At 39.9% G+C, this 26,613-nt stretch overlaps 1 protein-coding gene across 1 annotated transcript in view; it reads left to right on the top strand.

The window, feature by feature from the left end:
- Positions 1-26,613, top strand: part of LRRCC1 (leucine rich repeat and coiled-coil centrosomal protein 1) — a 1,845,576-nt gene that overhangs the window by 1,329,678 nt on the left and 489,285 nt on the right. Inside the window, exon 14 of the mRNA XM_044066062.1 lies at positions 19,156-19,330. Coding sequence (XP_043921997.1) covers positions 19,156-19,330 — 175 coding nt within the window. The remainder of the gene's footprint in view (positions 1-19,155; positions 19,331-26,613) is intronic.

Raw genomic sequence — 26,613 nt, 5'->3', positions numbered from 1 at the left:
ACATCTATACCTTGGGTAATTTTAGCAGCATAATTCGACTAGCCAGCATGTGTTTAGAATATTGGATTATTGGATTAATCTGGAGTTACAAAAGCAAATGGATAAAATGCAGGCAACACATGAGGCACCTCACCTCATAGTGAAATATTGCATTGGGATAGTGTATATTAGGAAAACAGTAGTAGATGATGTATTCTCAGGCATTAATAAACTCCCACCTCCCTAACATAGATAGACACACACACACACACACACACACACACACACACACACACACACACATGGAGGGAAGAATATTTTTCATATGCCTGTGAGCATTTCCTTTTTGGTTAAGAAAATTAATGTCTGCAGAGTATTACACAAATAACTTTTACTGTGTACATAGTGTTTAATTTCTCTGCATACAACTGCATCCTGTCAATCCATCAGGCTGGTAGCCATGTTGGAGTGACATCAGTACTCATTCTCATATTGGTCATGACATGTTGGCTCATGGAAAGACATAAATACAGGTTATAGATACCATGTTACTGTTATTCACTACAGACATGAAACTGTGGGGACACAGTGTATCTTTCTTTATGATATGTTTACTTGAGCAGCATGGTAGATGACATCTTGTCATTTCTTCTTGACTGTAGATTGGGCTTTGATCCTGACATGCTAGTGACACTCTGCCTGAACAGACTGATGTATTTTCCAGTCAGTACATGTTTCTGTAAAGTTGGGAGAGGCCATAAGAACCCCAGCCATTAGAAGCCCTTATTACAGTTTTTGTAAACAGCTGGGTTTCTAGCCTGCCTTTAACTTTCCATTTGCAAGCAGCTGTTGTACTTTCCTTAACATGTTTTCCCTTTCAGTCTGGTTTTCAAAAAAAAAAAAAAAAAAAAAAAAAACATTACTAAAGTTACTCTTGTAAGGGTGGTTTGTGTGTGACTTTCTCATAGGGTGGGATCAAAGATTGTGTGTCAGCTTGGTCCATTTGATCTCTTGTTGATGTTTGACACAGTGGATCATGGAATCTTGATAGACCATCTTCACACTTGCCATAGTAGGTGCACTTGAATGGTTTTCTTCTTAATTCTCATGCCATTCCCAGTGGATTACTTCTGTGGTTAATTTTTAGGGAGTTGTCCCTTGGAGTGTGGGGTTCCACTGGGTTCCAGTTTGCCTTTACTGTTATTCACATTGCACATGCTGCCATTGAGGCAGGTCATGCAAGTTTGTGGACTTTGCCATCAGCGCATTGTAGTGTCCAGCCATACCTTTTCATTCCCAGGCCCAGATGCCCAGTTTTACCAGAATGGAGGACTTAATGTATTCTGTTTTCATTTGTATGAGCAGTAGCTGAATTTAATTAATTGTCACTTAAAAACAAAGACAGTGTTGGTGCATGCCATCATCTTTCCAGTGCAGGCTTTTTATTTATCCCCACAGTGCAAACTTTGTGCCATTATAAACACCCTAGAGGATACCAAGATCCTCCAAGAGGGCCTATCCTAAACAAATAACTAGCATCAAAACCTTAGACTAAAACTAAATGCCAAGAAATGTTTAACTGTTTCCTTTGGCAAGCATGACTTCCCTTTCAACTATCACATTGAAAACACATCACTGAAAATTGATCCTGTAGTTAGAGATATAGGAACCTATATAGACAACAAACTGTCCTTTGATCACCACATATCCACTATTGAATGGAAGTTCTTTTTCATTGCGTAGCTTATATCTGAAGGTATTGTGTCCAGATCCTGTGATGTAATTGTTCGTGTACACTGAGCATTTATTAAGCCAGACATTAAGTAGAAGACCCCTTTTGGTATGTACTTGTGCAAACACTTGTCACAAGTGGAACAACCACAATACTTTCATGCTAAATAAATCAAGGGCCTAAACTGTAAAAACTATGCAGACCACCTCAAAGCCTTGCCCCTCTTCACAGTATCATGCAGGCTACAAAGAGGTGAGCTCTGCCTTGTGAATAAGAGCATCAACAGACCCTATTCTGTGAGACCTTTTACACATTTGCAAGTCCAGCGATATCTTAAACACCCACTGAAGGGACCTTGATCTTTTCTGCAAAATAAATAGAAAATGTTGGAGAGAGAGAAGTTTATATCAGAGAATACCACTTCAATGGAACCATCTTCCTTTCCAGACTAAGCAAAGTACTTCTCTTATTCTATTCAAATGTAATTTGAATGAATGGATAGGTAACTGCAAATTCATCCCAGGTTTGGCAACCCTATCCCTCATGGTTATGGGGCAACATGTAAACATTCCAACATAGCCTTGTTCGGCCTGTCTCTGGGTTAGCTGTATGCAGAATATAGGAGCTAAAAGCTACCACGGGGATATAAGGCTAAGCTTTTTTAAGATCCTCTCATATCAAAAACCTAGTAAGCACCTATGAACTTCATGAATGTATGACTCAGAGGCCTCCTTTTTGAAGTTATTTAAATACTGCCTGTTTAGACATGTAGCTATGAGTCCCAAAATTAATTTTTGATTTTTAAGTTGCATATTTTTACTCTAGTGATTTTAAATGGTTTTGATATGATTTGTTTATTTTGCATTATATTTTTTACTTTTAACCATGCAATCTTTAGAAGTTAAAAACTTTGGGACTGAGTGTCTGACTGTGCCTTCAGTGACCGAAGGCTGGCTGATAACTCTGGTGCTACAAGGTCAGCAGGGGAGTGAAGACTGAGTAGCAGATGACACATTTCATTCCTCGGGGGGGTGGGGGGTTGCTGCAGGCAGCAACTCTGTAGTGAAGAATGGAAGGTAGTTTAAGGACTGATTGCATGCTGTTTAGTTTTAGCACTAGTTTGGATATGAAGCACAAGAGGCATCATTTGACACTCGACACTATGCTAGGGACAGTTCTTCTTATTCTGGGATATAATCCCCTAAACATTAATGAAAAAGTCTTCTGCCACAATAAATCACATACTTTCCTAGCTCTAAGAGTCAGTTGGGTAGGGGACTGAAGATCAGCAGCAGAAGGAGGGATCGGAAAAAGGTGAAACAAAGTAAAATTCTTTTTGGAAGTTATCCACTTCTCTCCACATATGAAAAAACATTCTTCTCCCTGAGACATGAAATTCTTATTTGCCATGATCAGCCATCCACCTTTCACATGTGCTGGTTTGGCAGGATAGAAGTTTGTCTTGTGGAAAACTTTTATCAGGAACACTGCTTTCTGTTCCCCAAGGACCAGTTGTCTGTCAAGACTAACTCTCCTTTTCTCTGACAGAATGTATTGAGCTGTCTTTCTGCTATTAATTTCATTTTCTGTATTTTATTTTTCGGGGTTAAAACCTCAGAAATTGAATCCCCAGTATTGTGGTATGTAGGAAGCTTCTGCAGTAGATCATCTCCTTTCCTTTATATACAAAGGATATTGCACTTGTGCAAACCCTGTCCACATGGATTTCCAGTTGATTTGACATTCGTAATCAGTCATTTGAATGGCTGTTATTAAACATTGTTAGACTCACTCCACCAGAGGGTTTGCTGCTTCTTGTTTCCAGAAATGTGTCCATTTACAATATGCCCCCTTGGACTAGAGATGACTTTCACCAATCACTGTAGCTAGACCTCCTGATTAGGACTCTTCAGGTATAGCTTTGCTGCAGGATTTGGCCTTCTGACCTACATTCACATTTCTTTTCTGATCATGTCACCCTTGTCTGTAAGATGCTGAATATGTGGGTTCCGTTTGTGATTCTTCCTACATGTTAACTTATTTATTGAGAGCTTCTCAAAGTACAATATAACGGGCATATGACTACTCACTATTTTAGCTGATCCTTGTGACAACTACATGCAATTCTTAAAATGTGATATATCTAGCAAATTATGTGAAGTGTCAAGTTTCTATACAGGGAAGACTAATCGAAAGCCTAACGATAGGATATTATCTTATTTGTTTGAAATACACAGGAAACTGGACACTAATACTTTAAACATATCCAGCAACTAGGAGAAAAACATACCTTTAAATTTAGAGTTTTGCAGATTATTAGTGTGCAAGATAGAGGTGGAGATATAGTAAATAAAACAGAACTGGCAGAGTACAGATGGATTAATTATTTCAGGGCTGATGTACCCTCTGGAATTAATGCAATGTGTACCATAAAACCTATATTAAAAGATAGAAGGTATATATATATATATATATATATATATATATATATATATATATATAGTGTAGAATATGCTTTTGTACCTCTTATAGTGAGCTGTATTTTATGTTATAGTGATGTTTTAATTGTTAATTATATAATTATATTATTAATTGAGTGATAGGCTGGTAGGCTATTTTATCGAGTATTTAAACTGTGAATGTATATTGAATATGTAAGCATTGAGAAAGAGCCCCTTGAGCTTGAAGGCTTGGCGTTTTGTTGTTTTTACTCAGTAAAGTGTGCTACGAGATTTTTGGATCCTTGTTTTGTTTTTATATATATACATTTGTTTTTCCATTTGGATCCTTTTAGCTGCCTGTCTGAGTGTTTTGGTGGTGTTTTTACTTGTCAAAGCTTTTGATTTCTTTTTATTTGTTAGAGCTGTAAATGGCTGCAATATTGGTAAGCAGTCTGAAACTGCAGTATTGCATGTGAAATTAGCAGAAACAAGATTATTGTTGCTAAAATAGTTGTTATTCTGTTTCATATATGAATTTACATTTTGAAAATGTTTTTCTGAAAACTTTAAAACACATTTCAGAGAAAATTAGAGAATGCTCGGGATACTATTACTTAGTCATTTTATGGTACATCTCATACTTTACTTCCCTCACATTTTTATATGTGTAACAGCTATTAGTAAAGCCATAATCCCTGATGTGTTTTAATTGAATTTATATAATTGTTAATGATTTAATTGAACTCATTTTTCTTGATCCCTTTCAGCTACAGCCAGGGTCACAAGGGCAAATGCATTATATATGGGCAGGTTGCAGACTGTCAACCAACATGTTTTTTTAGGATGTGAAAGGCAACCAGTGTACCTGAAGAAAGCTTGTTGATATATGGGAAGTTCATAGAAACTTCCCACAGTGATTGAATGTCAAGAATTACCACCCACTGACCTTGTAGCTGTGAGACAGAATCATTACTTACTGAGCCATCATGCTCACTGGTGTTTACCAGCCATTGTCAAGTCATTCTCTTTATCATTGCTGGTAGCATTTCCCTACTTGCAGCTCACAGTGAAAAAAGGACAGTTATATAAGTAAACTTGAAATACTAGTAGATGTTGGATGGACGCCGCAGTGGTGCAGCGGTAGCATTGTCGCCTCACAGCAAGAGGTTCTCCGGTTCGATTCTCAGCTGAGGTGCCTTCTGTGTGGAGTCTGCATGTCCTCCCTGCATTCATGTGGGTTTCCTCCGGGTGCTCCGGTTTCCTCCCACGTTACAAGGACATGCATATGGAGCCTTTTCCCCCGGGCCGCCAATGAAAATTGGCTTTGTTCCAAGTCGGACTTTCCCGGTTAAAAAATGTAAATGTAAAATGCAATGTTCCAGTGATCACTGTTGCAGTAACCTGAGCTGTATGGATTATACTATGCAAACTTCTACCCAAACCATTAGCATGAACTGAGCTGACTAAAAAGACAGGTTTTGGTGCCAAACCCTTCAGAGTTTTCATGCCAACTAAGAAAGGGAGGCTGAGCCCTGAGTGAATATTGCTAGGAACAACGAAAAACAAATGTCCACACATTAGTATAAAAACACACCAAAAAACAAAGGGGAATGGCGGGGAGGGAGCAGCTACTGTAGCCCTGATCATTCGAACATCTACAGTTATGGTAAGTTTACTTACATAACTGTACTATGTTCTTCATATTGATCACTCCTGCAGTAGCCTTAGCTATATGAGTAGATTACCCTAGCTTAGAACAACTGGGAGGTGGAAGGATAAGGGTCCAGGAGCCCCTGGAAGTATGGTCCTAGCAAAGCTTGACCTAGACGTGAAGAATGAATCCAACTTGTACAAGTTGCTATTTCTAGAATACTTCTATAGTCCAACCCTTTCCAAAAAGCCATAGATGAAGACAAAGCCCTAGTAGAATGTGCCTTGACCTTGCCTAGAATAGTTTTGTTGTTGTGGGAATAACTAAAGGCAAAAGCCCAAGGCAGCTATTTGGAAATAGTCTGCTTTGAGATAAGTTGTTCTTCCTCCTTATCTTCACAAGAAATAAACAAGTGATCATAAGTTCTGAAAGATTTAGTTCTGTCAGGACAGTGCCTGAATTGTACTCCCTCATTTTTGGGTTCAGAGAAGTATAGAGGAAGATGGTTAGCTTGGCTTAAACAAAACTATAATACCACTTTAGGCATAAAAGAAGGATTCATTTTCAAAGAAACCACGTCCCTGTGGAAAATGAGATAAGGTTGACCTACCATAAGAATTTGCATTGTATATACTCTTCTTACAGAGGTCAGAACAACTAGTAAAGCTGTTTTCCATGCTAAGAACCTCAGGTCAAACATATAAAGTGGTTCAAATGGAGCAAGTGTTGCTTCCCTAAAAGAAAATTAAGATCCCAAGGAGGAACCACTATTTTTCTTTTTTCAATTAAATAAAAGTTACTAATACCTACAGAAATAATACAGGTATATGTTGTTGTCTTTCAGCTTTTCCCGGTTAGGGGTTGCCAGATCGGAACTCAGGTCCGCTAATGATTGGCAGTAGATTTTCACAAACGCCAAGGTGCCAGCTCGACGTTCAAACTTCAACGAAGGCACGCCCATTTACACATGTCTTTCAAACATCCACCCAGCCGCGGGGAGGACATGCAGACTCCACACAGAAGGCACTCCAGCCGAAAACTGAACGGGAGAACCTCTTGCTGTGAGGCAACAACGCTACCGCTGCACCACCGCTGAAGTCAGAAATAATACAGGTATATAAAGATGCAATTAAATGGACGTCATCAGCAACATTAATCCATGCTAAAAAACAAATAAGGTAACAAAGTAATATTAAAGGATACAACTAATCAACTACACTTTGTAGTAATTAGCATAGGCCATCTATTGCAAAAGTAATATTTTATTTTATATTTATTTATTTTACATTTGTTTACCAGGATAGTCTGACTGGACACATGTCCATTTTCAGAGTAGGCACAGGGAGAAAAGCTCCACATGAATAAGACCGTAATATATATAACATTTATACAAAAAAATTAAACAGAGTGGCATTTATGCTGGGAAAAAAGAAAAAAAAATTGTACAAGAAAAGTGGCACTACTTACATAACAGGTGTGTATGATGTATTATTTACACATAGTAAATAGGTAAGTAATTACACAGTAAGGAATTAGCATAAAAGTGGGAAGACAAAGAAGATAGTCACAGTTTTTGTTTGTAGGAGAGATTAGTTAGGGGAGTAGAGTTACACTTTGATTATGTAGATGTTCTTCATCTCACATTGCTGCAGTCCTTACACTTGGGGGTAGTCCGCTGTCCTCGGTCGGCCCGAATATCAAAGTATAAGGCTGACGTCGGTCAAGGCGCATTTGACTGACATCAGGACGTCAGGGTACAAATGCGCATGACCGACGTCATATCCTCAGTCTTTTTTGCCGCATGGTCCGATGCAGAAGCAGCGTTGCAAGTGCCGGTTGGCGTTCTGAAATTGTTCGATTTCAGAGTTTCAGACCGAGTCAAAGTTGGCTAAGTACCCCGTTGGGGAATATTTTAGTTTTTTCTTGCCTCAGTGGTTTACCGGATGTCAGAAAAAGTGAATAATTGTATTTCTTGTGGGAAACAGATACCGCATAGAGACTACCATACTTTGTGTATTCCTTGCTTAGGGCCTGAGCACGACGTTGTTGGGTGTCGCTCTTGTGCTAGATTCAATAAGCGCACTATTAAGAGAAGATTAGATTGTGCCAGGTTAGTCTTCGGGAAGCGGTGCAATTATAAAATGCCGTCGGATGCTCCGACGCCCGCTTCTTCGAAGAAGCGCAAGGACAAAGCAGTTAAACCTAGGCTAGAGGAACCGTCAGTACCGGACGCTGGTTCTTTAGAGGTGTCGGTGGAGCCGGTGGTTCCACCGGAGGTTTCTTTGGGATCCCAGGGAGAGACTTTGTTATTGCAGGATGTGGCCTCTCAGGAGGCAGGCCAGGCTGATGGGGCTTCTCAGGTTACTATTCTCCCCTCCCTGCCTAGGGTGGTTAGGCCCTCTCCTTCTGTTTCCAAGCCTTCTCCCAGGGGCAGGCCAGGTTTAGCTTCAGTTGGTGTTACCCCTGGCTCTTCAGGAACTGTGCCCAAGAAGCATATGCTTAAAATGGCAGAATATTTGATTACTTTGATTAGGGGTTCTATGCCCCCTCCTGATAAGAGGCCTAGGGTGGAGCCTGAGCTAGGGAGTTTTGAGCAGGCTTCAGATGTTTCAGAGTCTTCGGCTGAAGACTTGCAGGAGTACTCTCCTTATTCTGATTCTGATGTGGATGATTCTACTCCTTCTGCTTCTCCTCCTGAGGATTTTTCTTTTTCAGAAACTCTTCATTCCATGAGGGAGCATTTTAAGTGGGAAGGTCAGGACTTCTCTGATTCCAGGAAAAGGCTTAGGGAATTTTTGTTTTTACCCCAGCATAGGCCTTTGGCTATACCTCCTGTTTTGGATGTAGTGGAAGATGTTTTACAGAGGCTTCTCTTAATCCTGATTCTTTGCCTCCTGCTCCTGTTAAACCGGATAGGTATTACAGGGTGCCTGAAGCTCATAAGTATCTTTTAAGAGTCCTAGGGCAGACCCAGAAACTGTTAGCCAGGGGCCTAAAGGTGTTAAGGCTTCTGTTGTTAAGAATCCGGTTCCTGCAGACAAAGAGGCCAGGGCCTTGGATAGATGGGGAAAGAAAGTTTATACTTCTTCCACTCTTGCTATGAGGGCTTTGAATTGCCAGTTTCATATGTTGAAATACCAAAACTATCTCCTTTCACAATTGAAGTCTAAGGTTGATGCTCTGGCAGAAGGTATTGATTGTAAAGAGTTGCAAGATTTAGTACATGTTTCTGAACAGGTGGGTAAGCATTCTTTGCAATGTGGTTTTGATGCTGTACAGGCCTCGTCTAGGGTGGCTGCCACTGGGTCAGTTCTTCGTAGGCACGCCTGGCTGAGGGATCAAAATTTATCTGAACATGTTAAAACAAGGATTTTAGATGCTCCTTTGCAATCTGACGTGTTGTTTGGTCCTCCTGTTGAGGCAGTTTTAAAGAAGATGGAGGACAAGGCTAAGTCTATGCAGACTGTTAAAGATTTTTTGCAGGTCCAGCCTCCAAAGTTTAGTAGAAATTGGCCTACTAAGGGGTGGACGTATCCTTCTTATGATTCCCAGTCTAGGGGTAGATCTAGACGTGGTAGGGGCAGAGCTCAGGGCTCTTTCAGGCCTAGAACAGGGAGTTCTCCTGCACAGTCTTCGGGTGAGGGCAGGGGTCAGTCCTTTCGTAAACAGACCCAATGACCTACCTTTTCAGCTGCCAGAGCCTTCTCGTCTGGCAGCACCTTTGGGAGGAAGGTTGGCACTTATTCAAAGAAAATTGGAGTTTAATTACCCAAGACAGATGGGTATTGGATATCATACACCACGGTTACAGGTTTTATTTCCATACCTTGCCTCCTTTCAAAGGCATGCCAGACGTTCCTCCTCAACAAAGAATAGAGGCTCACAAGCAAGTTTCTCTGTTACTCCAAATAGGGGCCATACAGCCGGTCCCTATGCCAGAAATGGGCCTAGGATTTTATTCTCGCCTGTTCCTAGTACCAAAGAAGGGGAACACGTGGAGACCAATTTTGGATTTATCTACCCTCAACACTTATCTGGACATTCCCAAGTTCAAAATGTTGACGTTACAGCAGCTTTTACCTCTGCTGGGCAAGGATCATTGGATGGTAACTTTGGATCTCAAGGAGGCTTACCTTCATGTTCCTATCAGACTAAGTTGCAGGAAGTATCTGCGTTTTCGAGCTGGGACTTCTCACTATCAGTTCTCTGCATTGCCCTTTGGCTTATCTACTGCGCCCAGAGTGTTCACGAAAGTTCTGGCTCCAGTGATAGCTTTCTTCAGGCTAAAAGGAATACAGATCTATCCTTATTTGGACGACTGCCTGATTCTGGCTCAAGGAAGGGAAGAGCTTCTTCATCATTTGGAATATGTGATAGCAGTGCTAAGATGCCTAGGGTATTCTGTGAACGAAATAAAGTCCAGTCTAGTACCCTCTCAGGACATGTGCTTTCTGGGTGTGAGACTGAATACAGCATCCCAGATGGCCTTTTTAACCCCGGACAAACAAAAGAGTATATCCCTTTATTTCCATCAACTATCTCATCAGTCCGGGCTGACTGCAAGGACAGTCCTTCAAGCCTTAGGGTTCATGGCATCTTGTATTCTGGTGCTTCCCAATGCCAAACTGCATATGAGGAAGCTGCAATGGTATCTCAAAAATGTATGGACACAGCACTGCCAGGATCTGGACACTGTCATTCAAATAATACCTTGCATTCAAAAGGAATTTTTGTGGTGGGCTCAGGAATGTCACCTAAAGAAGGGACTCTCTGTGACCCGGCCAGAGGCGAGTCAGATTTTAACGACAGATGCCTCAGACAAAGCTTGGGGAGCTCATCTAAATGGAAAGTGGATACAAGACAAGTGGCCTGCCAGACTACAACATCTACATATCAACCTGAAGGAGATGTTAGCAGTCCAGTTTGCATTAATAGCTTTCAAGGATTTACTTCTTCCAGGGCAGGTGTTGATTCTAACAGACAACACAACTGTCATGTGGTACATCAACAAGCAAGGGGAACGCATTCTTATCCTCTATGCAGGCAAGCAATGATTTTGTGGGAGACTGCTCTCAGTTTACAGCTCAATCTTCAGGCAAGGTTTCTGCCAGGAGCACAGAACTCCTTAGCAGATGTGTTGAGCAGACGAATTATGGATCCCCACGAGTGGAAATTGGATCCTCATGTATTTCAGAAATTGACAGTGTCATGGGGAACTCCAGACATAGATCTGTTCGCTTCTCCACTAAACCATCAGCTGCCAAAGTTTTGCACAAAAGGTTTCATCCCACAGCTTGGAGAGTGGATGCTCTTTCTTTCAATTGGAGCAATCTTCATGTGTATGCCTTTCCACCTCTGCCTCTCCTCCCAAAGGTACTTCTAAAGGTCAGACAGGACAAGCCAAGGATGATTTTAATAGCTCCAGATTGGCCTCGACAGCACTGGTACCCATTACTGAGAAGTCTAGTACGGAAGCCTCCATGGCCTTTGCCTTCGATTCCACACCTGTTGTCACAGGAGGACAGCCATTTGCTCAATGTCAAGCTTCACTCTCTGCACCTAACAGCCTGGCATATTCTGTTTTGAACCATAGTGGGCCTCCACTTCCTCAGCAAGTTTTGAATGTTATTTTGGAAGCTAGAAGGCCTAGTACAAGGAAAGTGTACGCAGATAAATGGAAGAGATTTTTATTTTGGAGTGCAGCAAAAGATTTTGATGTTTCTGAGCCTAATTTGAGTGCGGCTCTTCAATATCTTACTGAGTTACTAGACAAAGGTTTGTCTTTCTCTTCTATTAAGGTTCATGCTGCAGCAATTTCGCTCACTATGATTGTGACCCACCATTGTTTTCTCATCCTTTGTTCAAGCAATTTCTTAGAGGGGCAAAGAATATAAGACCCCCACGAAGAGCTCCTACTCCTGCTTGGGATCTCAATTTTGTGTTGGAGAAACTCACTCTACAACCTTTTGAGCCTGTAGCTACTTCTGAGTTGAAATATTTATCATGGAAGACTGCTTTTTTGTTGGCCATTACCTCTGCAAGAAGGGTTTCTGAATTGCAGGCCCTTATGGCGGTTGAGCCTTTCTTGATTTTCCATAAGGATAGGGTATCTTTACGTACTAATCCTTCCTTTATGCCTAAAGTGGTTTCTAGTGTGGCTTTAAACCAAACTATTCATTTGCCTACTTTTTATGCAAATCCCCAAAATAAAGGGGAAAAGATTTTGCACACTTTAGATGTACACAGGCAGTTGCGATATTATTTGGACAGAACTAAAGGGTTTAGGCAGTCTCAGCAGTTGTTTGTTTCTTTTGCTTTGGGTTCTCAGGGCAAGCCTGTGTCAAAACAAACTATTTCTAAGTGGATTGGGTTTTGCATTGCTTTCTGTTATTCCCATCATGGCAAGGAGATTCCAGCTGGGATTAGGCCTCATTCCACTAGGGCTACTGCCACTGACAGCCTTTTGAGGGAGTGGCAACCAAGGATATTTTGGAGGCAGCTACTTGGAGTTCAATGCATACTTTCTCTAGGCATTACCACCTACCACTTTACTCTAAATCCAGGGCTGGTTTTGCCACTGCTGTTTTGCAGGGCATTTTGGCAGCTCCTGCTTCCTTGTAGTTTGGCCATCCTCCCTTACCTCTGCTTTGGGATTCTACCCAAGTGTAAGGACTGCAGCAATGTGAGATGAAGAACATAGTACAGTTTTGTACCTACCATAAATGTAGATGTTCGAAGATCCACATTGCTGCAGTCCAATTTACCCTCCCTCCTTCCCCTCTGTAGTTAGAGGTGGTTGTGTGGGTTGGGTTGTAAATATTGTGTATATTGTATATATTGTACATATGATTAGTGCAAGGGTGGTTGGTTGGTTGTTTGCTGTCTTTTGGTTTTGACCTTTATGTTTAGGGTCTTCTGACATCTGGGGCAAGAAAAGACTGAGGATATGACGTCGGTCATGCGCATTTGTACCCTGACGTCCTGATGTCAGTCAAATGCGCCTTGACCGACGTCAGCCTTATACTTTGATATTCGGGCCGACCGAGGACAGCGGACTACCCCCAAGTGTAAGGACTGCAGCAATGTGGATCTTCGAACATCTACATTTATGGTAGGTACAAAACTGTACTTTTTCAGTTTACAGTATTTCAAGAAGATTAATATTAGGGACTTTAAGGACTGTTAGCAGTGAGAGATCTAAATTAGACCTGATTGTGAAAAACTATAGGACTAGTCATTAGCCACCTTAAGAGGGAAGTTAATTAGTTTGGGGTTTTACAAGGACATAGCCATTTGTTTTGAAAGTGAGTTTTTAACTTTGATTTAAATTGAGAGAGGGTTGGGATAGATGTTATTTCACAAGGTAGTGAGTTCCACACTTTGCCTACATAGTTAGCAAATAGGGATTCTCCTGCTAAGTTTTTGGCTGTATTGATTTTAATAAGTGGTTTGTTGGTGGAGTGTAAAGTTCTGGGACTGGAATAAGGGACTAGTATATTTTGGAGTGAGGGTGTTTTTTTCTCTTTGGTAGAATATCTTATAGGCCATGTTTAGTTGGTTGTAGAGCAAGAGATGTGGGAGTTCTAGCCAACAGCGCTTTTTAAGGGAGATAAAATGGTGAGCTCTCAATGAGGAATTGGTGACGTTTCTAGCAATTTTATTGTAGCAAGTTTCCAGCTTCACTATTTCAGATTTTCTCAGGTTAGTGAGTATGGGAGCTGCATATAGCAGTGTAGATAATAAGTGTGTTTGGACAATTTTCGCTTTAGTGTCATTTATAAAGTATTGCTTATTCCTCTATAATGTTCCAAGTTTTTTGTGTATTTTTTTATTGTTTGGGATATGTGGGCATTAAATCTCATATTGCTGTCAATTCCAACTCCTAGCAGTTTGGTATGAGGTGAGGGTGAAATGGTTGCACTGTCTAATGAGGTTATGTTAAAAGAGCACAGAGCTGCATTTGATTTGGTTGGCTGGAATAACATAGGTTTGTTTTTTGGGGGGTTTAAAAGTAACTGTGAATTGGTTAGCCATGTTTCGACTGCTTGGAAGGATTGTTGTGTTATTATTTTCAAGTTATTTGAAGGTAGTAGCAGCACAGATGACTGAGTCATCTGCGTACTGGATGTAGGGATGTTTGTGGGGTTGAGGTATGTAGATTATTAGTGAAGATGGAGAAGAGTAATGGGCCTAAGATTGATCCTTGTGGGGCCCCTAATGTTACGGTTAGGAGGGGTGAGCGTGTTTGTTGCCACTGTACAGCTTGCTGACACCTGTTTAGGTAGCCCTGGAACCAGGCAAGGGTAGAATGGGACAAGTTGAGGTCAGAGAGGACATTTTAGGAGTTTGCTGTGTGATACCATATCAAAGGCTTTTGAGAGATCTAGAAAGATGGAGGATACATAATTACCATTATTTCTATGAAGGTTTACAGTGTTAGAGAATGACATTAAAGCGCTAGGTGTACTGTGATATGCTCGAAAGTCATGCTGGGTATTAGTTAGTAGTTTGTTAGTATGCAGGTAGTCTGTGATTTGTTTGTGAACAATTCTTTCAAGGATTTTAGAAAGTGGGGATAGGATTGCTACTGAATGATAGTTAGAGAGGTCTGTAGAAAGGCCTCCTTTGTGAAATGCAGCAAACCAAGATGCATGTTGCCCTTAATAATTTAAGTCTGTAGAACTTTCAGAAACAACAGATATATTTTATCTTCCTTTTTGTGAGTATGTATTTACATTCATTATAATGTGCTTTTCTTTGAGTCTGAATCAGAATTCTGAGGAGAAGAACCTGCATCTGTCCCATCACATTCTCTCCAGATTCAATTTCTTGAATCTATTCAAGAAAACGAGAATACCTTTTTCCTGTTGCCAGAAACTACCTGATAAGAAGGATCAATAGACTGTACAAGACCCTGAGCCAGACATAATAAAATACTTCTGCCCAATGAAAGTGGAGCAGTAGAAGATATATGTTTAATTTTCTTTTTGTTTTGACAGAAAAATTAAGGCTAACAGGATTTTTAATGGCAGCAACAGCTTCCCAGGGATGGGTACAACATTCTGGTTAAGCAGGGGCACCTTCCCAGCCCCTTCTCCCAGTCCCAGCACTGATGAAGTGACTCTGCCATGCTCACTAAGAAGACCCCAACAGCCACAGAGGATGTGGCTAACCCCTAGTCCATAGTGACTGTATGGACATGTGATGATCTAAGGTATTGCTAGCTATGTCAGGATCATAGGAAGTTACTAGGCTAATGACCCTAGGGGCTCTTACAAGCCTAGCCAAGTTCTTACTGTTATTTCCACAATCAGCACCTATTGTCCCAGTCGAAAAGGGACATAGGTGGAACCCCCGGGATGTATTTACAGTCACCCATCCAATCGTCCAGATTGCATTTGAAGAGGGCCAAAGAGGTGCTCTGACATGAAGTGGGAGTCTGTTTCAAAGGTCTGGTAACCTCTGAGAGACAAATCTGTCCCTCCATCAGGTTTTATTAATGTCATATACCAGGTTAAGGTCTTTTGAGCGAGTAACCCATGTACTGTTTGACTTACGGATATGCAGCATTTCCAATAAAGCAGGGTCAGAGATTGCCTTGTATGCAAGGCAGAGATCACCTCTGAGTAGTCTACATGAAACAGAATAAAGAGACAGTAATTTCAGATGATCCCATAGGACAGATGCTGAAGACCTTGAATTTTCCTTGTGACGAACCTTTGTGGTTTCTCCAATTGTACATGCCAAAAGGGGCGTTATACTCGATTATTGGCCTGATGAGGGAAGAGTACAGGGAGTTCATAACTACTTTTTTTCTAGAGGCAATGCCCTTACTTATGAGATGAGCAATATAGAATGCCCTTCTTACCACTGTGGAGACATGGTGGTCAAAGGTAAGGTTGCTGTCAACCTGTGTGCCCAGATCTGTCACCACTGAGTGCGTACTTTAGGTGTTGCTATTGATGTGGTAGTTAGCAGGAACATTGCTTTTACTAAAAGCAACGATAGTACATTTTTTGCATTGAGTTTAAGGCCATGACTTTGGCAGCAATCATTTGTTTGTATAAGATCCTCTTGTAGGATGTTGACATCATTTGGAGATTCTATGCCTGCTCCCAGTTTTCATCAGCAAACTTTGTCAGCCACAGACCTTTAGTTTTTGCTTGTACTTCGAGAAGTAGGGTAGTGGATGTGTAACATATGCCAGCACAGCTAGCTGGAATTTTGTAAAGAATTATATGTCATTTGTATATCAAACTGATTTGTACAGATGCTTGTGTTGAAAAATGTATTTGTAAAGCTGCTTGTGTTAAAAATGTGCCAACAGTGTGCCATGCAGGGCAGAAAAAGAAATATATATATATATATATATATATATATATATATATATATATATAATTGTAACTGTTTAAATATATATGTTTTTAACAGAAGATACTGGAAGAGAAGAGGTTAATCTCAATCCACATAACTTTGAAAAATAGTAAGAAATTAAATTACTTAATTTAGGCCATAAAGGTTGTATCTTACAGTTCTGATTGCAGCCAAAGGCAAAATGTCTGGGAAAACAAGCATTAAGAAGCCTTCTGTATTGTCACTGGGGTGAACTAATTGCTACTGTGGAAGGGTGGAGGTTTGAAATTGTTTTGATTTCTAGGAGCTGCAGCTGATCTTAGCAAGGTTGTGTGTGTGTGTGTGTGTGTGTGTGTGTGTGTGTGTGTGTGTGTGTGTGTGTGTGTATTATTGACACAATTATACCAAATCCTGACAACTTCTAGTCAAGGAGGTAAAGTATGGGAACCAGAATTCAGACGACCAGATGTATGTGATGCCATTCTGTAATCCATCGCTTAAAATAATGTTTAATACTAGGTGAGACTGAAGTGTTAGGGCACTATGCTCTTAGAACCTGACAAGGAAGGACCCCTCACCTACTACATCTTGCCTTGCTCTAATAAGTGACAAGGGAATAGCAATTCTTTTGATCAGTCAGGAAAATATAGTGACATTAAGTATTGTTTTTCTGTATTGGTGTGAATCTGTCTGTGTTATTTTAATATTTCCTGTGATTTGAAACTCTGGTGTTTACTGTTAATAGCTATTTAGTATTTTCATGTTCTTTTATTGTTTATTATTAAATACATTTAAACTTTTCAGTGTGGCTGGTCCTTTAGGGAATATTTTAAACTTTGAGAGGAGTTATGTCTGTTTGGTGGCATTATGGCTACTCCTGTAAGCCTTACTGCATTTGCCAGACACTATCATTTGTATTAATATTAATTTCACTCAGTATAATTTGGTACCCTTGTAAGAGCCTTAAAGTATCTGGCTTTGGGGTGTCTGGTGGCAGTGTAACTACCTTATAGTCTGGACTGAAGGGGAAGGGCTAGTAAATCTGTGCAAGCCTTTCCCAGGTATGTGTATGAAAATCAAATCTCAAAGTGTGTGTGAGTCGGTTACTTGGAGCAGGGACATGAAGCACTGGTTTCACAGAGAGACTGCTGGAAGACTTGGCTTGAACACTTGGTTGAGGACTCACTCCTACAGCTGTGCCAGTGGGAAGTCTGATTGGGGACTTGGAGGGAGACAGAGAAACCCAGACCCCGGACTGAGTGTGTGCCATGTGTGCTTTTAAGGGAGAGAGCTGCATCTGGAAATACTGAGTGTATCCATTTTTGTTGCAAGTGAAGATCCCTCTCCAGTGTCAGTGGTGAGGATTGAGGCTCCTTGATTACTGACCCAGAGTGGGGACATCACAGACAACAATAGAGTAATCCGGGGGAAAAGATGAGTGGTCTGATGAACCAACTTTGGCCAGAGCAGAGTCACCATCTGTGTTTGAGGCAAATTGTTAACCTGCTGTGGTGGCAAAGGCTGTTCAGTTAACTTTTTCTTTTTGTGGCTGGAAGGAGTGACAGTGGAACCGATAGACTGTTCTATGGTCAAGCCAAAAATGGTGCTTCTTTCCCAGGGAAGCTAAACAGCATAAGCTGGTAAAACTTCAAAAGTAATATAAAGTCAGTTTTCCCAAAAAAAAAACAGTAAAAAGCACTCTAATGCACTTTGCCATCCCAGAAAAATAATGTAAACACAGTTTCTCTAAAAAAAAGTTTCAAATGTTTAAATCATAATTTAAAATGACAAACACAAAAAGTATGCTTCTGTTTAAACATACAGCAATCTCGAGTGACTGTCAATAAAAACACATTCTTAGCTTAAAAAGCACTTTCTCACACAGAAAAGTAAATGTAAACATTAAAAATATGGGGAAGGTTTTTTCCCCAAAAGGAGCTTATCTGCCCAGAAATGGAGCATATCAAGCTGACCATTGAGGCTCGAAAATCCACAAAGGAGTACTCTCTTCTGCAGCAGGAAAGCTCAGAAAGGCTTGGTGTCCAAAACATGTCTTTTTGGTCTGCTCAGCTTGAGCTGACTAATGTTTTGAGTGCATGAAGCTGCCCAGCTGTTATATCTTATGCATGATACAACCGATATAGGTTAGGCTACTGCAGCAGCGATTAATATGAAGAACATCTATTTGTTGACAGTAGGGGTTTCTACCTTCCAAGTTCCATTGAAATTCCACCACTAGCCCCCATCCTTGTTAAAAAGTCCATAGCACTTCTCTGTACTTCATTCCATTTTGGGTAAGTTAGTTGCATGTCATACCTTCTAGAATATGGCTTCCACCATAAGGATGTTCAGGAAACGTGTAGGCAGACCTATTAGTATTGTTATTATTCCTTTGCTTAGTAACATTTAATATCATCTGTGCAATGCTGTAATATGTGTATATTCTATGTATTATTGATGTATATACTATAATATATATAAATGTATTCAATTTTCTGATATGTTTGTTTTGGAGCTTTTCTCCCCAGGCCTCCACTGAAAATGGGTTTCTGACGCAGTCGAACTTTCCCGATCAACAAATGTCAATAAATAAATAATAATATTATATATGTGAATAAAGATCTTGTACTAGTCTTTTTGCAGCAAAACTATATAGCTTTGTTATTTATTGACCTTTCAACTCCTTAATAAACTAGGTAGGTTTCAAAAATCAAAGCATTAAAGACTGCAAAGTTGAGAATTGCTTTCAGTATATATTTTATAAGTATGTGTATTTCATGAGTAACATAGTGTTTGCTTCCATCCTTTTTATATGAAAATTGATTGTCGTGTTGTCACAAAACAAAAGACTGGAAGTTAATTCTGCATTTGACAGTATCTGTGTCTGTAAAATATATTCATAAACTTGGCAGTACTGCAGAGAATTATTTGGAGTCACAGACTGGCAAAGTATAAACATTTTAATGTCCTTTAGTAATGTGTTATGTATTTGCCTTAAGAGTCGAATAAGATCTCTTGAAGCCATTGCAGAAGAGGACAGACAAAAAACTATTCAAATTGAGTTACTGAAGCGTGAAAAATCAAGATTTATTTCACAACTGACTGCCCAGGAATCTGTAATTGATGGTTTGAAAGCTGAAAGAAAAATATGGGGAGAGGAACTGGCACAACAAGGTAAGATTTGCTTGCACTGTTGCATTTAACAAATGGATTTAGTGTCAAGTTATATTATTTCTGTTGAGGGGAATTCAGAACAGTAGGAAATAAAGCTGATTTAATGAGTTGCCTCAACTATGACTTTAATATTTCTCCCCTTTCTTTCTAGAGCCTACCGTTCTGTAAATCAGTTTATTTTACTTTCTCAAGTAAGGCAGTTATACTTCTGCAGTACAATCTGCTGAGTTCTGCAGCATAATTTACCCATTTCTAAGGCATTGTAGTGTAGCTATTGACTGTTACATAACTTAGCAATGTAAATGTCAGGATCCAGAATTAATGAATAAACCTCATATACCCCACATTAATTATGTATACATCCTGCGAACCACATCACTGTCTAGCTTTGTTTTAAACATTTCAAGATTAGGTTGCCAGTCTTACTTCTTTAGGTATGCTTTTTCATTCTTTCACTGTTCTTGCAGGAAACCATCTTTTCCTTATTTTTATCTATGTTAAGTTTTTTTTATATTCTTGTAGATGTACCTGTCAAACAAACTGCATGTTTTAATTTCCTCAGATATCAGTATTCATACAAAAATTATCCTTAAACGCCTTAAAAGTGAGTACTGAAACACTGTTTCATGTACTGTATTGTGATGAATAAAACCATAAATATCCCTAGTCACTGCTGTGAAGACTGACCTAACTGTATACTCTTAAGAAAATCAGTAGCTTGGAAATGTGACAGCTGAACCTGTAAACCTATTATCTTTACTTTTTCTACTGCTTTAAAATCCTTGTTTGTCTCTCCCTCATCATGATCATCAATTTTCCCTTCTCAGAGTGATTTAGAAGGGTTTCCTCTTTTCAGAGGAGATTGTCTTTTAGCAAGCCACACTTTTACCCAAGCATTAGTGAATGAGAGACGTCCTTGCCTGGTTTGGGTTTCAGGGATGGGTCTAATGCCACCCTTGGGGGCTGAGATGTATGCGTGGCAAATTGAGGACATGTATCTGAGTATGTGTACTTAAACAAAAACACATATCACACACACATGGAGAACTAGTGGACAAGAGCTGCTCGACAAAGGCAAGTGCATTTGCCTAGTCTGTTTGCTTATGCTGTGTGTATGTCCTATAAGTATCATGTTTGCAGTGGACTAAAATTTGTCAAAGGGTATAAAACGTCACAATATCTAGGTGATTTTCTGACTGTATATCATTTGTGTACAAAAAGCTGGGACTTTTTTTGCCTAACAAATAAAAGGTTAATTCTATAAGGGCAATAGATTCTTCTACTGCCTTATGTGCCAAATTCCTATTGACTAGATTTGTGCTGCAGCTACTTAGTGTACTGTTCACGCCTTTATGTCTCACTGTAAGCTGGATGTACAGTCCAGATCCCATGCATCCTTTGGTTCCACTGTTTTCAGGAATATCCCTCTTTGATTCCACCCAAGTGTTTTGGTAGCTTGGGAATCTGTCCCAAAGGTTGAATCAGAAGAAAACAGACAACACAGAATACAAAAGTTATGCACTTTACTATAATGCTAGATCTGTGTTGTCTTGTTTTCATCTGGTTCAACAGCTCTCCCTCTATCCCTAAACCTAAATTGCTGCCTGTTCACTCCTGTAGAACCGGTGGACCTGATCAGGGACCTTGTCAGCCTGGTAAATGCTGTTCATTATTCTGCTGCCATCTTTCCTACTTCATCTTGTAGGTAAATCTGTGTATACCAGATTGTCAGGTAATGTCTCTGTTTCAGAAGGATGCAAACTCAATCTAAGGTAATTTGGGAACAAAGGGAATTATGGGTATAGAAGGTGTCAGAGCCCTGAATCCAAAGCTTCTAAAAGTCACTGAGGTTGTATCTGCTAACCCAAAGGTTGAACAGGACAAAAGCAAGACAACCTGGATCTAGCTTTATGGTAAGTCCATAACTTTAGTTTATTTACATAGTTGTGCTTTATGATGAGTTAGTGAGTTTTCTAAAGCGAATTGACACATACCATGAAATGACATGTTTTTCTGGTTCTTAGAGTTCAGATTCTGGGATTTGTATTATTTTCTCCAGAAATGGAAAATTGTGTCCCTGATGATGAGTATTTTAGAAAGAAAATGCTGTTTCTCATCTATGTAATACTTTACAAATGTTATAAAAGTTAACAAAAGACAAATAAATGCATAAAAGTTAGTAATCAGCAGTAAAATCGAAGCCAGCTGCACCAGACATAGCGAACAGTATATATAAAGCTCCTAAGGACAGGCAGCATCTTCACAACTGTTATAAATTTGATACTGCTACAGTTTATCAGCACCATCTCAGAATAAAAACTCTACTTTTGCACTGACTCTTCCTTCTAATTGTCTACAGTAATGCCTTCATCATTGCACTGGAACTGGTCGCCTCAGTTTGTGTACATTCTAGAGCAGTGATGGCGAACCTTTTGCGATCAGCATGTCAGACATTCAGAAAGTGCCCTAATATGACTCTGCTGGCGTGTGCCCCCCCCCCCAATCAAAAGAGAAACAATTTTTTACTATTTATTTATTTCAAAAAATACAGCCCAGTTATGTGTGGTGCTATATATTATAAAAGTAAAAGAAAAATCAGTAACTTAGCTAGAGAGAAAATGATATGTGCACTGATAATTGGGCTTAAAATAGTTCACTAACAAATTACCATACTTGTAATAGTAATTTTGAATTGAACAGAAAAAAAATATGGAATGAATTGCATTTGATTTAACATAAATTAATGACTTTTTGTTGCCGAGTTTTAATTAATCGATAAGTCTGAATTTGAAGGTAGGTACTTTGTGCACTTCAAGCCCAAGCAAGCAACACCAGCTTCATCTGTCAGTTGGTTTCTTTTGTCCATTTTGCTGTTGTCTTTCAGCTTTTCCCGGTTAGGGGTCGCCACAGCGGAACTCCGGTCCACTAATGATTGGCAGTAGATTTTCACGAACGTCAAGGTGCCAGCTCGACATTCAACCTTCAACGAAGGCACACCCATTTATGCATGTCTTTCGAACGCCCACCCAACCACGGGGAGGACATGTTTGTTTAATGCTGAGAATAAGGTCCTACAAAAGAGTGTAGAGGAAAAAAATGTGAGTAAAGCCAATGCTAGAATTTTAAGGGTGCTAAAGGTTTCCAGTATTCAGTTCCAAGCATTCAAAAGTTCTTGCTCATGGTGGCATTCTTCATTCTGCAGGTGATTTCTTTCCAGATCCTCAGATTTAGACCTCAGGTCGACAAACACTTGAGTCCAGATGTTAGTCTGGAACTCTGCTAACTGCAGCTATAATCCTTTAATTTGTAGCCAATGGAAATCATTTAATTCTATAGTACTGTAGACTACTACATCTGGATACTTAATTATTTTAATTGTCTGTTCTAAACTTCTGAATTGATTAAATCTTCCACCAAAACTGATCAGTTATTGAATTTAAAATGTGCTGGTACTTTATATGCAAGGGCTCCATTTCATTTTGCACATCCAAGTGACCTCCTAAAAATATTTTTTAGTCAAGGAAAATACTTAAGTTTTAGTCCCCACATCTCGTTTAAAAATTTATTTGAAGTTTAGTTTCAAAGGCTTTTATGGTTCCAAACATGTCAGTATTTTTGCCAAAACCTTGTAACTTTACTTTCAGTTCATTCATATGAATCAAGAGGTCAGTAAAAAAAATCCATGTGCTGACCCTTGTATAATCACTGAGCTGAGGAAACTGCTCCAAATTTTTGTTCTCAATAAATAACAATTTCTTCATAGCACTCCACAAATCTTTCAAGGACTTTCCTCGTCTCTGCCACTTCACATCTTTGTGCATTAGCAGTCCACTGTAAGTTGATTCAACTTCATGCAATAGTGCAGAAAATTCTCGCTTGTGAAGTGGTCGAGCAGCTATTAGATTCACTATTTTTGTTACAGCTGTCATTACATCATGTAGTTCTGTGAATCCTGCCTTAGCACACACAGCTTCCTGGTGGATAATGCAATGAAACAGCACAAGTATCCACTTAGCACAGTAGCTTCCATAAACAGTTTCACAAATCTGACTTTTTTTTCCACCATATTGGATGCCCATCATCACAGGCACAACTTTAGACATATCAGTGCTTCGGTCATGGAATATATTTAGAACAATGTTGCATATTTCATTCCCTAATGTACTTATTGGTACTGTTTCTAGCTTTACCAGCTATTCTCTCATTGTCTGACCACTGGAAAATCTAACAATGATGCCAGCTGAGCCGTTGAGGTAACATCAATAGTTCTGACAAGACAAATCAAAAAATATTTACAATTATTTAAGTCTCCTTTTCATGTTGTACATCAGACATCATTGTCATCACTCTTTAATGGTATTTCTGCTGAATGGTAAATCAGAAATACGCTTAATAATAGCATCTTTATTTTGCATATCTTGAAACCAAAAAAGGTGCACATTTTAGAAGAGTTTATTTACTAAATTCTCCTTCACTGAGGTCTTTTCCATGCTGAGCTATGGAGTGAGCAATGCTGAAACTTGCTGATGTTAAATTCATAGGGCCTGTTAAAAATTTAAGGAAGTTATTTGATTGACACTCATTGCAAGCTGGGGTGTTTTGTTTCAAATTGTCTTTTTACATTCCATCTTCTGCTTACAACTGTTTCATGACATAATAGATGCATTGCTTTGCCGTTTCTGTTAGTAATGCCATATTTCTCAGTCCATGCATATTGAAAGTTTCAAACACTTCCTTTATCACTCAGTCGGGATTTTTTAATTTGAGGTTCCACTGTAACAGGGCTAGAACATTAAAGAAATAAAAATTTACAGCTTCTATAATTTTTAAGAGCTCACAGAATTTTAAAATCCATTGCTCCTGATGTTTCGTCATTCATCACATCTTTAGAGGAATTACAAACACTACAATTCTTATATGCATACGGTATCACATTTACATTCAATAAATGGTACTATTTTTATGTTAATTTCATAAAGTTCTTTGCCATAAATTATATGGGTCAAGGTCTGTTTTTGCTTTAACTTTAACCTGGGAGGACGAATGTTAAAAGAACTTTTTTTCCTCCACAGGTATATTGCCAGATAACTCTGTTTGCTCATTTATAGAGGGCTTTGCTTTTTTTATGCAGAGCGCCTCATACATTTGCAACTGGACCCCATCAGAATGTAAATTTATTACACACACCCAGCAAGGTGTCTACTGTTACCCTGCACTCCCTGCTGTGCACAGTTTTAAGTTCCACTGCTTTGTAGTCCTACTGAGTTGGGGATGCAAAGCCCTTGATGGACATTAAACTCTCTAGATTTTTAATCGCTCTTCCTGTTAAAAACAACTTGTTTATCACAAAAATTCATTTTGGGAAAAGTAAGAGGTATGAAATTATAATTACAATGTCTGCTGTCATCACATTGGGGGCAGGACTTGCTAGTATGCATCTTCATGTGTCCTAATATGAAAAGTCACCAAAATTATGTCAGTTTCAGTGCAGACAGGAAATCCAAGTGAAACAGCAACCATTGCCAAGCTAACTTTCACTTTTCTCTTTCTTGTACTGACAAATACATCACAATTCAAATAAATTGCAAAAAATAAAATAAATCCATAAATAATCATTAAGCTGGAGTACAGAATAAAATGAACATGAATTAATATACATTTTCTGAAGTAAAATAAGTTTGTAAATCTAAATCTGATGTTGTAAATCTTTATTCATTCCTTACTGTTAGGACTTCAGTTCCATCCTCGGAACCGACAGAGGCCATTTCCAAGCTCGCTCCAGCCAAAAACTCTCAGCTAAGACCTACCCATAATGCCCCTCTCATAGTCTCTCCAGATCTCGTTTGCCACATTCCTCGTCAGACGTGTCTAGCCATCTCTCTCAAAGCTAAGTGGAAATTTGTGATTTTTTTTGTGTAGTTTCTCTTTAAACTGTCGTTTTTTAGTCAGTTTAGCCTTTTCTTACTACCGCCTATAACCTGCTTCTATTTCCTACCCTTTACCTTTGGTAGTTAAATCTCTACCATCGTTGGTACTGTCCCTCTCTCCTTCCTTTGGTAGGCCTTCCTTTACCACTTGTGGTATTTTTAAATACCATCATTGGTATGCTCTCCTTTTCTTTCCCTTGTTATAGTTGTTTCCTTTAGGATAGCCCTTTGTTGCCTGTACTTTGTCAGACAAAGTTAAGTTGGGGTTTAAACAGTGTGACAAGTGTGGGTGTAAGATGCCCAACTCGGATGGCCATGCTCGATGCGTTTACTGTTTGGGCGTGGACCATCTAAATGCTGATTGTGATATTTGTTCTAGTTTTAGCAATTGCACTCTAGCAGAGTGCAAAAACAAGCTAATTCTGGAAGGTTTAATCAAAATGCCTTTTTCGGAGGCTCTATCTGCGTTGGAGGTCTCACCACCTCCTATGACCAAGAAACACAAGGAAAAACAGAGTCACTCAGTTCCTGCATCTCCATCAGTTACAGAGCCAAGTCAGCTCCATGCTTCTCCAGCGCCCTTGGCGCAGACCTCTTCAGCAGCAGGCCCTGTGCCTTCTTCCTTGTTGCCGTCTCTGATGTTAACTCCTATTTCAGTTCCAGCCTCAGCACCATCAGCTTTGGTGCCGTTGTTGCCGTCTCTGATGTTAACTCCTATTTCAGTTCCAGCCTCAGCACCATCAGCTTTGGTGCCGTCCTTGGTTCTGACACTGGCTTTCATGACCATACCTGCTTCGGCACCACCCCCGGCCATGGTGCCGATAGCTTCTTCTGCTCCACAGACTATAACCTCGGTTCCTAAAGTTGAGTATCTTCCAAGAACCAGATACTCTCCAATGTACGACCCTTTTTTGGGGCATCGGTTTAGCCCCTTTCTTGAAAGACCTGATTCTCCTTCAGCAGCCTCCTTTAGATCCACCAGGAGTCTTTAGATCCACCAGGAGTCTTTCTGAACTAGATGTAGTGCGGGTTGTGGACCAGCTTCTGACAGCTAGGGGATTGCCCACTCTAGCTAGACCTTCTGTCCCCTTTGGCTTGGAATCCTTCACAGCATATTCTCCTGTTTATCCTCCTTCAGCCTCTACCCAGGCCACAGAGATCTTGGTACCGATGTCCACCCTGGTGCATACTGTCTTGGACCCGACTGTGGTGTTTTCCCTGTTGGCACTGACCACCCTTGCTGCATTGGCTCTGTTGGAGCCAGTGCACTCTCGGAGCAGTGTTTGGACTATCAGCACCTTGGTACCTTCGCTGGTGCCGTCTATGTCCACTGCTCCGACAGCTTCCAGTCCTCTC

This window comes from Protopterus annectens, chromosome 3.part0 (assembly GCF_019279795.1).
Source record: "Protopterus annectens isolate FY-2018-M chromosome 3.part0, PAN1.0, whole genome shotgun sequence".
NCBI lineage: Eukaryota > Metazoa > Chordata > Ceratodontiformes > Protopteridae > Protopterus > Protopterus annectens.
The sequence above is the reverse complement of the archived record's forward strand: the minus strand, read 5'-3'. Positions and strand labels throughout refer to the sequence as shown.